The 15,209-nt window shown below is 37.5% G+C and overlaps 1 protein-coding gene across 7 annotated transcripts in view; it reads left to right on the plus strand.

The window, feature by feature from the left end:
* The window catches only part of tnika (TRAF2 and NCK interacting kinase a), an 88,735-nt gene that overhangs the window by 47,338 nt on the left and 26,188 nt on the right, over positions 1-15,209 (plus strand). For all 7 annotated transcript variants that reach the window (XM_052547357.1, XM_052547353.1, XM_052547352.1 and 4 more), the window contains exons 3-8: positions 1,716-1,772; positions 3,395-3,520; positions 9,808-9,918; positions 10,546-10,636; positions 12,607-12,737; positions 14,353-14,407. In XM_052547357.1, the coding sequence (XP_052403317.1) occupies positions 1,716-1,772; positions 3,395-3,520; positions 9,808-9,918; positions 10,546-10,636; positions 12,607-12,737; positions 14,353-14,407 (571 nt within the window). The remainder of the gene's footprint in view (positions 1-1,715; positions 1,773-3,394; positions 3,521-9,807; positions 9,919-10,545; positions 10,637-12,606; positions 12,738-14,352; positions 14,408-15,209) is intronic.

The raw sequence follows: 15,209 nt of genomic DNA on the forward strand, positions 1-15,209 counted from the left end.
TAATCCTGCTACTAGCATTTTATTCAGACTAAAACCTCTTTAATTCAAGTGAGAAAGCGTTTTGTGTGTGTGTGTGGCTTTTGCACATCCTGTCATACCGCTGACTGCGTGCCTGCAATAGACGCATTTTGCAGTATTATGGTTAACGATTAATCGATTAATTGATCGTTAATTTAAACGACGATCGATCATGGAAATAATCGAAATTTGACATCCCTAATGACATATTTTCCTTAAGAAACAGTAGAATGCTCATGAAGTGACTCTCAGAACAGATCTGGAGATTATGTTTATGTGTTTATGTACTCGTATACTAAGACGGCAGAGGATGAAAACATCACGAGCGTCACCAAAATTTAGCAAATTCAGTTACAGTCACGTTATACAGTAAATTTCATTGTTATGATTCCACAATTCTGTCTGTGTTTTCTGCATTGTGGAAATCACGGGGCCCTTGTTAATGAGCAAAATGGGATGGGAATATTATGAGGAAGATGTGACTTGTTCTTTCCTGTATTAATGAAGCTGGTGCTCACTTTTTTCCCTCCTGACAAAAATGTAGTCCACAGTGAAATCTGGGTTTAACAGCTCTGACACAACTTGGACTCCAGTGAACAAAACTTCCTTGATCCTTGAGACTCTGAAATGGGGACAGACCGCCTTGTTTCACTGTTGCTCTGGACTTAAACCAATAAACTTCTGTTGGTGGTTTAGTGATACTGAGACAATCAGTTGCTAACCTGCTGTATTGAGTTTCTTAACAGCTTTTTCTTTTTAATTATTTCAATTAGAATGATTTTTGAAAACTGGAGTAAATGGCTGCTGAAAATTTGGCATTGCCATCACAGGAAAAAGAAATAAATAAAGAGAACAATTATTTTAAATTGTAATATTACACAATTTTACTTTTCTATATGTATTTTTTCTAGCATAGATGAGAACAAGAGACTTAATTTAAAAAAATATTTGTACCACCCCTGAACTCTATTACACCCTAGTGCACAGGTTTATAGTTCGAACTGAACTGTATGGATATCAAGTCAGTGTATTATTAATTTGAATTAACATGGCTTAAAGTTCTTATCTTTAAAATAGAAGTATTTATCAATGTCTTTTTATAGACTGAAATCACATAGTTATGATATGAGGTGTGCATGAGAGTCTAGTTATTTTAAGAAACAATTCTTTTTAGATAAGGTACATGACGAAGAGATAATAAATGATTGTTAACTAAACAAATATGCCCATCGAGATGTATTATTTGACAGGTGTAATCTGTAGTGTTAACAAGCTCCTCTTTCTCAGTGATTATAGAACAATAATTTTTTTGTGAGGTGTATTTATTTCTCTGGGTGTATTTATTTGGATAAACAGAACATGCTGGAATTTAGGTCAGCCTTCCTTGAAATATATCTTACTGGCACATTAAAGATGTTGTTGATGAAAATCAGGCCTTATTTAGGCATTTCATGACTCTTGCCTGTATTCCAGCTGAACCTAACACTCTTCTCTATGGAAGGATATAATCAGTTTATGTTCTTAGTTTGAAATAGTTTTTTGTTTACGTAGAGTAGGAATATTTGAAGCTATAAATATATTAATTGAACATTTAGGTAAATATTTAGGTTTGGTTGTTTCCACGGCATGATGAAATCACAATGATATTCCAAGTTTAAAGCTTTTCTTAAGCACAATCTATTTTTGTTTCTCTGCAGGGCCGACATGTCAAAACGGGTCAACTGGCTGCCATCAAGTGCATGGATGTCACAGGGGTGAGTTGATTTTCATCTGTACTACAGTACTGACCTCTTATTATGCTCTGAAGCTGTTGAGGACAAGGTGTTGAAGCCTCTTGAAAAGAGCTCTGCTCAAATCTGCAGGTTTATTTTAGGCTTAGTTGATCTTATTTTTGAGGTTTTATTATATCCATATATCCTCAAGGTTTAGTTTTCTCCTCATTAACTTTCTGGATGATAAAATATAACCTTTTAGCATCCCTCTTTACAATAGAGCAGAAAAGATAAGCTAAAATGCTTCCGGTGTTTTTAAAGTAAGAGTCCCCTCAAGTGACAGTCACTGGGCTGCAGTTTTTTTTTTTTTTATTCACTTGCAGTATTTCAGTCACGTCTGCTCTGTTTAACGGCAGATTTTTCCAATCGATCTTTTTATTTTTTAATCTAGAGTCAATTTAGCATTTAATAAGCTGTTGTAGATTTTGAAAAACCGTAGCGAATTCAGCACAAGCTGTTATGATTTCACTGGCCACCGTTGGTTGTGTTTGTAATAGCTTGTGGCGGCCCCGTTATCTCAAGGTGAATAACGCTTGATTAGCAGGTTACATAGATCCTTGTTTTGTGGGACGAATGTCTTCCCTGTACTATAGACTAAGGCTGTTTCAAGACCTTATCGACTGCCTTCATAGACATCATTTTAGACAATGTATGAGTGTTTGTAAAATGCCTAGGATGCTCAAAAATGCTGTCTAGTTTGACAGTGCACTAGGTTTTGAGACACGTTTTATGGCTCCCATAAAAAAAGTGGATTTTTTTTTTACAGTTAATATAAATAATCTAATTATGCTTATCTCTGAACATTTTGAACATAAAAATAAAATACACGCATAATAAAATCCAGGCCAATACAGATAAGCTGATAATTACTTTCCTAAATGGTGCTAACCAATACATTTTGAAATGATTGAAGTGAATTTAGGCATCACAACATTATATTATTATGTACTGTATATTAAAATGGATATTCAGTAAGCATTTTAAGTAAGCATTAGAGAAAATTAGTGTTAAACGAGCAGTACGTCTAATATATACCGATAATTATAAAATAATCTGTAACTCTGTTATAGATAACAAATCTTGTAAAGATATCATGGATTTCTAATATGTAATTGGCTTGAAAGCACTTTTTTTTGCAGTATCCTATAAGATGATTTTTCAAATGCCTAGTAAACACACATGCCTCCCAAGTCATGGAAATTCATTGGTTGGGTAATGAGGGAATCTAGTTATCAGGATGGGTTGTTCCTGGAATGATGTGTTTGACCTGTAGTGAATGAGAGAGCAGATAAAGAGGGTTGTCATTAGCTCAAATAGCTGTTCATCAGCAGAATCCAGCATGCTCTTGAGAAGAGCTCATTGAGTTGGGGGGCTTGAGGGGCTCCCGGAGGGACACTCCAGTCAGGATGTAATTCTTGGGGCCAAGAGCTAATCCTGTGCTCTCTGCCCTCCTTCCCCCCCATCTACTTCATGTAAAAGCACCTGCATCTGTAAGTGGGCCATCAGTTCTTGTTATAGGTCACTGGAGTGGTCCCACAGGCCTCAAGCTTTACTTCTGAGAGTAGGGAGATATCTCATGATCCCTGCTGCATGTGTCTTGACAGGAGGAAGAGGAGGAGATCAAAGCTGAGATCAACATGCTGAAGAAATACTCTCACCACAGGAACATCGCCACCTACTATGGTGCTTTCATTAAAAAGAACCCTCCCGGTGTGGACGACCAGCTGTGGGTGAGTACCGTGTCCCAGTGTGCCGGTGGAGATAGAGAGAGTGTATCCATCTGGGCTTCAAACACACTGCCCTGTGTATATGTGTGCTCTTTTATGGGCCTATAGGGAAGTGTATGATAAATGGTCCTTGAATGAACATTGATGAACAGGAATCAAAGCACCGTTGTCTCGCCTACAGACTTGTTGTCATGGAGAGTTAATGGAGCTCTATGCTGGGAAAATTGAAGGACTTTGTAAAGGCTGTGAAGCCTTTTTGCAAAGATTGGAATAATATAATGTGTCTATTTTTATGTACTCTTCTCACTCAGTTGTGAATAGTGATGCTCCCTAATAATCAACTAATCGTTAGTCGACTGGAAGAAGCTTGGTCAACCAAAATTTTATTAGTCGCTTAGTTGCAGGGGGAAAAAAATGCATGTTGGATAAGACACGCAGTCCATGAAGGACAGATTGTTGACGGCTGGTCTTTGTGGTAATAAAGTAAATCAGGCAGGACATCCAAACGCATACTTTTGCTGGTGCTGTGGCAAGCTTTATGTGTGCACTTGAGCGCTTATTAGGCAATGTAAAGGCTCATTATTATAATTTAAATTATTTATTATTGAAGTGCGATTACTCCACTAATGCTTCAAATGAACAACTAGTAGTCAACCAGAAAAATCCTTAGTCAAGGGCAGCCCTAGTTGTGAGTTGGTGTGTGCTGGGATGTAGTGACTGACCAATATAGGATTTTCAAAAACCAAAGCCAATATTTAGAGATGAGGATGATCTAATAATATACATCAGTGGTTCTCAGCCAGGGAACCGGGTCACAGGATGATTTTAAATTACATTATTTAATTAATTTGTATTTGAATTTCATTTATTAAAATTATACATGTTGTTTTTTTTTAAAAAAAACAAGGATTTAAAAAATGTAAAAATATATTTCCCCCCTCAACAACCTTTTTAGTGAAAAACCTACAGTTCTTAAAAGTTATGGAGGAACAAAATTTATTTTATTATTATTATTTTTTTTTTTTTTATAAACTCCCAGTTTGTGTTAATAAAGCAGTTTAAAAATTAGCAGCTTTGTCATGATTATAGCAGAAATGCCAGAAGGAATATACTAGCCTAGGCCTTTCAAATATTGTTTGACAATTGGTGGGCCTTCAATTTAAATAGATTGAGAACCACTACTATATATAATAATTTAATTTAATTATACCAATTAGACCAGTATAATTTTTTTATATAAATGAAATAAACACTTATTTTACACAAAATTAATTCAAGGCTCTCTGAAAAATATTTACTCACTGTATACAATAGTAATATTCCAGTAGAAATAGGTTTGATTTTCCTGTCTTAACTGCATTATTTGTAAAAATTACCAGAAACTGAGTGATCTGTTCTATTGAAAGACTGATTTGTCTGAGCTATGCTCAGATTTGCAGAAAACTGATATCAGTGTGTTACTGATATCAAATCAATTGCATTTAAAACTTGGAAGTCATGTTCACAGTTCCAGTGACGAAGTTACTGTCTTTTGCAATTCTACTGATAGTGATTGACCTACACTCTCAGACAAAAGGTACAGAACTGTTACTGGGCTGATACCCTTTCAAAAGGAGCTAACAAACATACTTTTTTAAGCTTTTGTAACATAGGTTACCACCCCAGTGACAGCTGTGTATAATGAAGTAAGCAATGATCTCCGTAATAAGTAAAGCTGATAGGGCATTATTTAAATCTGCTGTCTATACTCATTCTTTCACTTCATCTCCCACTCTAGTTTACTTTTCTTGTGCATATTTTCTTCTCCTGACAACTCTTTTCCTCTTCCACTTCCCTTCTCTTCCTCAGCTGAAAGACAGGTCTGATAGTGGCAGGGTAATTTGTGTTGTTTATCAGCGGCTGCAGGGACACACAGGGGCACATAGATGAAGCGCTCCACCAATAAAGATAGGCATCGCAGGAAATGAAGTGCATTTGTGACACATATCAGCGCTGAGTGACAGCTCTTGAATGGGCAGACCTTTCAGATGAAGGGTGACATTCCCACTGCTGTAAGACTCGAGGGCCACAGACCTCTTCACTATTCCCTCTGATCTGACAATCAAAAGCCTAAAGACAGATTGGGAAGGAAGCTTTCGGCATGATCATGTGATTGAACCCTACATTCAGTTTTGCTCCTGCTCTTTCAGGTAGGTGGCGTGCATGTTTCCAAGGGAATCCATTCACTCTGGCACTCAGCTTCAGTGCCGTTCTTGCATAAGCACTTTCTATTTTACGATTGCTTCCACTACCTTAACAGCAGTTAGTGCTGTGGACTGAAGCCTATAAATTACACCTCCAGTTTTCTCCTAGTGCACAAAGATTAGTTTGCAGCACATTGCAAATTCTTTTCAGTCTGTTGAAGAGGACATAGAGGCAATGAAAGCCTGCCCTTTTAAAAAGACCAGCTTACACCAGCATGTCATTTTCACATTTCTTTAGGCTGGTTTTTGCTGGACTAGCTTTTAAGACCTCCCGTTCAAACTGTAAGGTTGACTAAAGCTTGCTGGTTAACATATAGAACAAACAAAAATACTAAATAAAATAAAATAAAGAAGTATTTTTGATGTATATTCACATATAGACTTCACTTCCCGAAAAAAAAAGAAAGTCCTGATAATTTACCTCACCCCCATGTTGTTCATGTCTTTCTTCAGTTGAAAAGAAATTAAGGTTTTTGAGGAAAACATTGCAGGACTTTTCTCCATATAGTGGACTTCCAACAGGAACCAACGGGGTGAAGGTCCAAATTGCAGTTTCAGTGTAGCTTCAAAGGGCTCTACACGATCCCACACGAGGAATAAAGGCTTTTTAAAAAATAAAAATGTATATACTTTTTACCACAAATGCTCATCTTTCACTAGCTATGCATTGCTTGTCCACGACTACAAGCATTACGTAATCATGTTGGTAAGGTCACGAGTGATGTAGGCAGCAGTACCAACCCAGTGTTTACAAAATTATTATGCATAGAGTTAATCAAACGCCCTTTTCAAAAAAGGTAAAACAACAAGTCGGACAATTTTAAAGTTGGAGAAAATCAAATTTGTTACTCCTTCCAAACTAGAATAAGTTTGTTACTACTTCTGCCTACATTACGTGTGACCTTTCCAGTGTGTTTACGTAATGCGTGAAGTCGTAGACGCGCATCACAGAGCTACTGCAAGATAAGCATTTGAGGTTAAATCATTTTTTGTACTTTTTTTTTGTTTTTAAGAAAATGACCAATTGTTTCACTAGATAAGTCCTTTATTCCTTGGCTGGGATCGTGTAGAGCCCTTTGTAGCTGCACTGAAAATGCAGTTTGGATCTCATTGATCCCCATTGAAGTACACTATATGGAGAATAATCCTGGAACGTTTTCCATAAAAACCTTAATTTCTTTTCGACTGAAGAGAGCAAGCAAGACATCAAAATCTTCAATGACATGGGGCTGAGTAAATTATCAGGATTTTTGAAAGTGAACTAATCGTTTAAGGTATCTGCATCAAACACAGCATATACTGGTCTTTTCAAATGAGTGAACTGAGACAACTGAGTTTTGATTCTGTTGAGATTCATGTTGCTGTGGAACTGCCTAAACATCATGCAGTCCTACTGTATGTACATGTTTCTGTCTGGGAGACATGCATTGGTGCTGAATCACGACCTACAGCTGAGTGTGATAGTCTGTGAAAATGAGTCAGCGTCTGAAAATAGAGAAGCACCATCACCCTAAACACAGCTTCTTGAGAAGTGCTCAATGATCTCATTCTTCCTTCTTTATGGCATCCTAGACTCAAAATAGCAAGTTTCTCATGATTCATAAAGCATTAAAGAGGTCAAGCAGCACATGATGTTTTTAATGTGTGTTGTAGTGGTTTTGTATGTCATAAGTGGATTATGATGTGCTTACACCTTAAGATTACTGAGCTGTTCTTACACAATGGTTTATCCTTGTTTGCGCTTGCAATTCATAAAGGTAAAATTTACTCAAAATATTTTTATTTCTTTCTTCTGTTCAACACAAAAGAAGAATTTCTGAAAAATGTTGGTAAGCAAAAAGTTGCTGGTAGCTATTGAGTCCCACAGTATTTTTTGGAAGTCGGTCACTACCAACAAATGTTTTGTTACCAGCATTCTTCAGAATGTCTTCTTTTGCGCTCAACAGAAGAAAGAAGCTCATGAGGATGAGTAAATAATGACAGCATTTTCATGTTTGGGAGTACTGTCCCTTTAAGTCATACTGGCCAAAGAAGCAAATGTTCATTTTCAGAGAACTGAATAATGTAAAGTGTTTCCTTATTTAACTGTAGGCCATTTCCAGATGCAGCCAGCTTGAGTGGCTGTTGTGTGGTTGAGCACACATCTCTGACATGGAGTATTTGAACCTGAGGGCTGTGCTCAAGGGCTCGTGACCAGACAGGACACACTCCGCTGAAGTACGATTAGAGGAGCTAGAAGCACAAGTCACTTCCAATTACAACAGAATAAGGCTGAATCGGATGGTTTGAGGATCAGCTAAGCTGACTAGCTATATTTTGCAACCATTTCCTGGTGTGTTATGTTCATTTGTCGAATGCAGCAGTGTTGTAGCATGACAAATCGCTAGTATTTTTGTAACTTGGCTCCGGTTTTTAGATAGCGTAGTTGTTTTTGTTCTGGAAAAATGTGGTTTCAATTTTTTATACAAACAACAGTCAGGTACTCAACAGTGCAATTTATTTAATGGGCCGCACTTGTCATTTTCATTTGCAGCAAATAAAATTTAGCTTCTACGCAGAATAAATTCCATGAGGTAGGTGTCTAAAAACGTAGTGTTTCTCAAAACAAAGTTTTTTCAGATTTCTGTACTAGAACAATAGATTTAGTTATTTGTCAGTTGCCCTTTTCATGAGAACAAATCCTGTTTTCATCTGTAAAAGTTCACTGCCTCTCCCTGGCAAAACAAACCGACAAAGATTAATGGCTTTGTTTAACTTCTGTAATATGGGCTTACTCGTATTACAGAAATATCACCTTTTGCTTCTGAGGAATTACCCTTCCCATTATTCCAAATAATCCGAAGGAAATAGATTAAATGAAAGTTAAACGTTTGAAGTGTTCTTCTGTTCTTTTTTTCATCCCTTTCTTTTCATTCCTGTTTGTTTTTTTGTTTTGGAGATTTTATCTTGTTTTGTTTTTGGTTTCACGTTCGTTTAGTTTTTTTTTTTTTTTTTGAATTGATTTATAGATTTATACTCGGTTACGCATTAAATGAAATTCACATCAGATATTAAAGTGAAAGTCCCTACTGATCTCTGTCTACTTGCCATTTTGCCAGCAAGTTTCATTCTTGCAGCAAAATCAGTTCCAATTAAAAGCTGAGTGATGTGGCCTTTTAAACACTGCACGTCTTGGGTCTGAGAGACATGGACCGGTGGGAGAGGAGCGGATCAGATCTTCAGCGCATGACGATGATGACAGGCCTTCCCTCCTGTCTGCTACATTTATCCCAGCATCCACATGCATATTAATAGACACACACTCTCTCTCTCTCTCTTTCTCTCTCTCAGCCTGCGGTTGAGCAGTGCTCAAAGATTTATGTCCTCCATTTGAATGTCCCTACTTGGTTGTTTGTGTTGAATTCTACAATATTTATCATGATTTTTAATGATCTGTGGGACTTTCCTCTCCGTCTTAATTTAAATAAAATCCACCCCGTGCTCAGTGGGGCGTAATCCCATGAATCCCATGAAATAGTAACGGGCTGATGAAAGCAGGCAGCCCCTATCGTGCTGTTTGTTTGTTTGTTTGTTTGGGTTTTGTTTGTGATTGCTTGCAGTTTAAGTGGGTTGTTCTAATATATTTTTGATAAGCAAATGGTAGGCGAGTGCAAAATTAGAATAAATGGGACAACTGCACAGAAATGAGATTTGGAGCTAAAAGTGTTTGAAAGTGTTTCAAGACCCCTTGAAATGGTTTAATGAACAGTTTTCGTTTCGGTGTTGACATTTTTACTATTGAAACGGAACATATTAAAGTGGAATGACATGATCATTTTAGAAAGTTTTTGAATGGTTGTTCACAAATCTGTAAGGTGCTGAAATTGTATTCATGTAATAAAAGTGAATGTAGCAGTACAATATCAAATAGATGACCACAAAGCTATCAGACATGGACTCAACGCCATAAATCTCTCACTTTGATTTAATGGAGTCTTTTAAGGGACTGCGTGAAAGACAAAAGGACGACTGTGATTTGCAGGAAGTGACTTGTTGTCTCCTCTACAGCTGGTGATGGAGTTCTGTGGCGCAGGCTCAGTGACAGACCTGATCAAGAACACCAAGGGCAACTCACTGAGGGAGGACTGGACTGCCTACATCAGCAGAGAGATCCTCAGGGTAACTGCTTAATTCACTGTTGTCCCTGCTGTGCTTAAACTAGCATTTGGGACAAGCACGCTGTTTTACAGTAGGTGATTTACCAGTGCAAAAAAACTGTACTGAGATATTCTACCTGAGCAACAGTATAGATTGGCCTATCTATAGTGTACTTCAACTATCTAATCAAATTCTCTACTGTTCAAAGGTTTGGGGTCAGTTTTGATTTTTCTTTTTTTTTCTTTTTTTTTAGGCTGCATTAATGAATATAAAGTTTAAAAGAACATTATTTAAAGCAGAATTTGTAGTAACTGTCCATTTTACTGTATTGTTGCTAAATAAAAGTATAAATTTTACTATAGCTGTTTAAATTGTAGTGTATGTAGTATGCATTCAGAAGACCTTAAATCTAGAGCATGAATCGTTTTGTGTTCCAAAGAAAAAAAATGTCATTGCATTAGATGACACATTATCATACCACGTTGCATTTATTTTAAAGAATGGCAAAATGCAGATAAATGTTCAGGAAGAACATTGTTACTTTTTAAGTCTAAAATGTCATTTATTAAATGTACTCATTCAAAACCTAGTTTCTGAATGAAGGATTCTGCTTTTTTCTCTCCTAATTCATGTTTGTCTCTTTTCCAGGGCCTCACTCATCTCCACCATCACAAAGTCATCCACAGAGACATCAAAGGCCAGAATGTGCTGCTAACAGAGAACGCGGAGGTCAAACTAGGTGAGAGCACAGCCCTGAGGCTCGGATAACTTAGCATTGCATTTACAGGCCTCACTGTGACTGTGCAGAGAAGGATTCAAAGCAGAGGAATGTGAAAGAAGCATTGCCCAGCAATGCTAATGTGCTGTTGTTATTTAGCGGTGCCTCCTTTAAGAATCAGCGAGGAAATTAGCATTGACTGTGAGACAGAGTAGACTGAAACAGAGGTAAATCAATTAGCCTGTGTGGGGTAAATAATTGATCATCCTTTATTTGACAGTGCTACTCTAGCAGATTTCATAAATATCCTGAAGGCTGAAGGTTTGTGATTGCAAAAAGAAATTTCCAAAAGAAATAGGTTTATTTTCTCTGTCTCTCTGCCTTGAGAACATTTGTTTTTATTAAATCTCATTAAATCTCTGTGTTTACTGTGACGAGAGGCCAAATACCTGAAAGCACAGGCGCTTTTCAACGCACCTATTTGATTTATGACATTTTATCTTGTCTTGTTAAACTAGCTTCTTATGTATTACAATTCTTTATAGGGCGTCATCTATCTTCAAAGCATGTGTAGCACTAACCACAAATGCAGCACCTGTTGATTTTTTTTGTACCCCTTATCATTTTGTGTAAACGTATATAGAAATTGTAAAAAAAAAAAAAAAAAAACTGTCAATAATCGCTCACCCTCATGTCATTCCAAACCCGTAAGACCTTCATTCATCTCTGAAAAAGAATGATCACATAGTATTGGATAACCATGGATATCACATGGACTATTTTAACAATGTCCTTACTACCTTTTGGGCCCTTCAATGTGGGAGTTCCATTGCTGTCTGTACAGAGTCAGAAAGCCCTTGGATTTGATCAAAAATATCTATATTTGTATTTTGAAGGTAAACAAAGGTATTTGGAATGACATGAGGGTGAGTAATTAATGCTCCTCCTCTAATCTCTCACTCATAGCATCTTATCGTTTGGAGGTGTGTGTTTAAGGGTATTCTGCCCAAGCAGTCATCAGAAAAGGAATGCAGCTCCAGAGCAGAAGCAGAGTTGAGATTTTGATTAAAGATTACAAATAAAAAAAAATTTCAGCTGCTTAACTTGCATAGATTAATTTTTCACATCAAGACTATAGCAATGATGCGCTAGTAAAGTATAAAGGCAACTTTGATTTCATGCAGACATTAAACATCAAATACTTTTAATTACTGGACATTTTTCGACTGGTGAAATTGTGGTCAACTTAGAGAATTTTGGCAAACCAATTTCGCAATAGTATAGCGATACATAAAACGCCACTCAATGCAGCAAATTCAAGTGAACTTTAACATGAATAAATTCTATGTGGGGAACTTTTTTGCCCCATGTGGAAAATTCACAATTCAGTTGAAATTATTGTATTTTGTCTTCAAATTTTCACACAGCAACAGTAAATGTGACCACACCATGATATCTTCCACTTGTCAGAACTAAATCTTTATCACTTTATTGGATCACATCTGGTTAGTATATGACATTACACTAAAATAATTGTTGAATAACTTTGAAACAAGGGCCTCCGTTGTACTTTAGGTGCTGTATCTACTTCGTTTGCTCACAGTGGTAGAGAAGTAATTGCATCATGGCCTATAGACCCTAATCAGGTTAGATGCCATGTTGAATCTTACGCTGATGCAAATGAGGCTGTGAGGGACAGATTATAGTGTTTACAATGGCACACATTTTATAAAGGTCTTAGATCTCGTAATTTCCACAACTACTGATTGTTTTGGGGGGAGGGTAACTTTTGTTAGCTGAACAATCAGTTTGTTTTTAAATAGCAGTACAGTCCATTGAATGCACTGTACTTCTATCCCTCTCAGGCTTGTTTTCATTCCTGTTAAATATCAAATGCAGTTAGTCCTACCTGTTGTACCTCTGTAGCTCTCAGCATTTGCTTAAAAGTAATCAAGCTGTTTTCCTCTCCATCTGTTTCATCTGCACCCCAGTGGACTTTGGTGTGAGTGCACAGCTAGATCGCACCGTGAGCCGGAGGAACACTTTCATTGGCACTCCTTACTGGATGGCACCAGAGGTCATCGCATGTGATGAGAATCCAGATGCCACATATGACTATAAGGTGAGCTCTCCTTTCTCAGAAATATATAATCTTTGACACATGAGACTCTTCAGGACATGGTCTTGAAGTGATAATCAGGTTGTGAGAAAACGCATACAAATAAATTTTGGTTGTTGCTGTGCTACTGCAGCCAATGACAATTCTACTCTATAACAGCAAAACAGCAGAGCGCTCTCGTTTCAAATTGGTCTGCAGTGATTTCGCCGGGAGGAGAGTATTGATCACGGCTTCTCAATTTACTCAATACACACGTGAGCATATGCAATCAAAATCTAATAAGCTCGCCTTGGTAATAATTTAGTCACCGTTATCCACAAGTCACTCACACTAATACAGTGATCTGTGCTGCGGCTGGCAGCGTTGATAATGTCACTATAACAGGACACGCCATCATCCTCCCCTTTCCTGTCAAAATAAATATTGGCTTGTTTCTCTTTAGTATTAGGCTCTAGTCCATGTCAATGTATGTTTAAAAATTCATCCCTGGTTTAGCTCAAAGCTCAGACAAATGTAAAGAAAGAAAGTGATTTTATTGCAGAATGAAATGTCATCTTTGTGCAGTGGTTTTACTCTCTGCTGCATGGCATTTATATTGGCATATCAAATTACCTACTTGTCATAGACATAATGCTCAGCACCACTGATAAAAGCCTGTACTGTATTAGGTTTGTTCTTTTCGAAATCTCATTTTCCTATTTCAAATTCTCAGCAAAAGGATTTTCAGAAAAATGAATTATTATTAATATATGAGCGGTTTTGTTTTCTGTTCATCTTAAGATTTGTAACTTAATCCTGTTACTAATTAAATGGATATTAAATAATAAACATTAAGTAGGGTTGCTAGTTAAGTTTTTTTTTTTTTTTTTTTTTTAGCTTTTATCACCACATCTCCTTTGATTTTGTTTTAGAACATTTCCATTTGTTGTGTGATTTCAGTTGATTGATTGCGGTCAAAAATGTCAAGAGCTCTGAGGTTTTTATAGAGAATACAGACTTTTGATGCGTTTGAAGCTAGCTACTTTTCGAGCTAGGTTACTTGTGTTACAGACTAGTTCATCTAACTGTTCTTGGGCAGTGCCTTGGAATAAAAGAGGGCATCAGCAGGCGTGAGTCTGTCTTCCCTCTGAAGAAGGGACAGATGATAGAAGGGTGGAACTTTAACTCATCTTATTGTTTTGAAATGTAATGTAAAATCACTCAACAAGTTTCAATAGAATCCATCAGACTCTTTAATTGGTTACTGACAGCCGTTTCAGTGAAACTGTCAGGCAGCCAGACTTCCATGGAAGAGAAATGAAAGGTTATCACACCTGTTTGTTATCTGCATACCTGTGGTAACATTTGTGTGTAGAGAGAAACAAAGATGTGAATCTGGGATGGGCGAATCATTGTAGCTCTGAAACCAACTGTTTTATCCCAGTGTCGGAATGAATTAAATAGCTCTTGAATGAATAGCAGATATTAATTTCAACCATCTTGTTTGCAAATCTGTTGGCACTTTACATTCAAAAGATCAAGACCTCTTAGATGGGACAGACCAATTTTACACCATTTTAAGGGGCAAACAAACAAAAAATGTCCCATCTCACGTGAGTTTTCCTCTCTTGTGTTTCAGAGTGACCTGTGGTCATTGGGAATCACAGCCATTGAGATGGCGGAAGGAGCCCCACGTGAGTAACATGGTTCACTGCTTTGTGTATATTGGGATTTGGGATATTGGGACTTTTCATAAAGGTATACACCATCCAAAGGTCCATCAGGAGAAGGCTACTTCATTTCTCAAGTTCATCAGAGCAGATTTCTCACTTTGTGGAAGTTTAACAACAACAAAAAATAATTACATAACCCTGAAGCAGTGCCTACAGTGAATTAAATATTTTGCAAATAAATGTACCTTCATTTTGAAACTTGATGGATGCAAGCCAGCGCATATAAAAAGTTGCCGTATGTTTAGTTGCGTCGCATTATGACATTGGCTGAAACCTATGTGTATGTCACAGACCTCTTCCTTGCATCTGTTAGATATGTAAGACCTTCCACGCGGTCAGAGTTTGGACAAGCCACATTAGCCGCTCTCAGTGGAAGGCTGTCTCACAGATGGCTGAGCAGTGACGGATAGGCAAAAGGGCAGGCAGACTGTACTGATCTTGTCCTGGCCGGAGAGGGGAATAATCCTGTAGGAAGGTGCCCTGGCAGGGTGGTACTGCTTTGGTCAGGGGACAGAAAGCTGCTGGGCGGTGCACTTGAGGACAAATCTGCCTCCTTTTCTTTTTTGTATGTAGTCCATTGGAGAGATGACTCACCGTTGTGACTGCTGACAACAAATGGAAATGTGTGTGTGTGTGTTTGAGCATGTATTTTTGTTGGCACTGGCATATTGGCCCTCGGTATGTAGCAACAGATCTGTGGCCAAAAGTGACATTGCTGGACAAACTCACTAAGCTCGACCGTCCTCTAGATTGGAATGAGCTT

This window comes from Carassius gibelio, chromosome B2 (assembly GCF_023724105.1).
Source record: "Carassius gibelio isolate Cgi1373 ecotype wild population from Czech Republic chromosome B2, carGib1.2-hapl.c, whole genome shotgun sequence".
NCBI classification, from domain to species: domain Eukaryota; kingdom Metazoa; phylum Chordata; class Actinopteri; order Cypriniformes; family Cyprinidae; genus Carassius; species Carassius gibelio.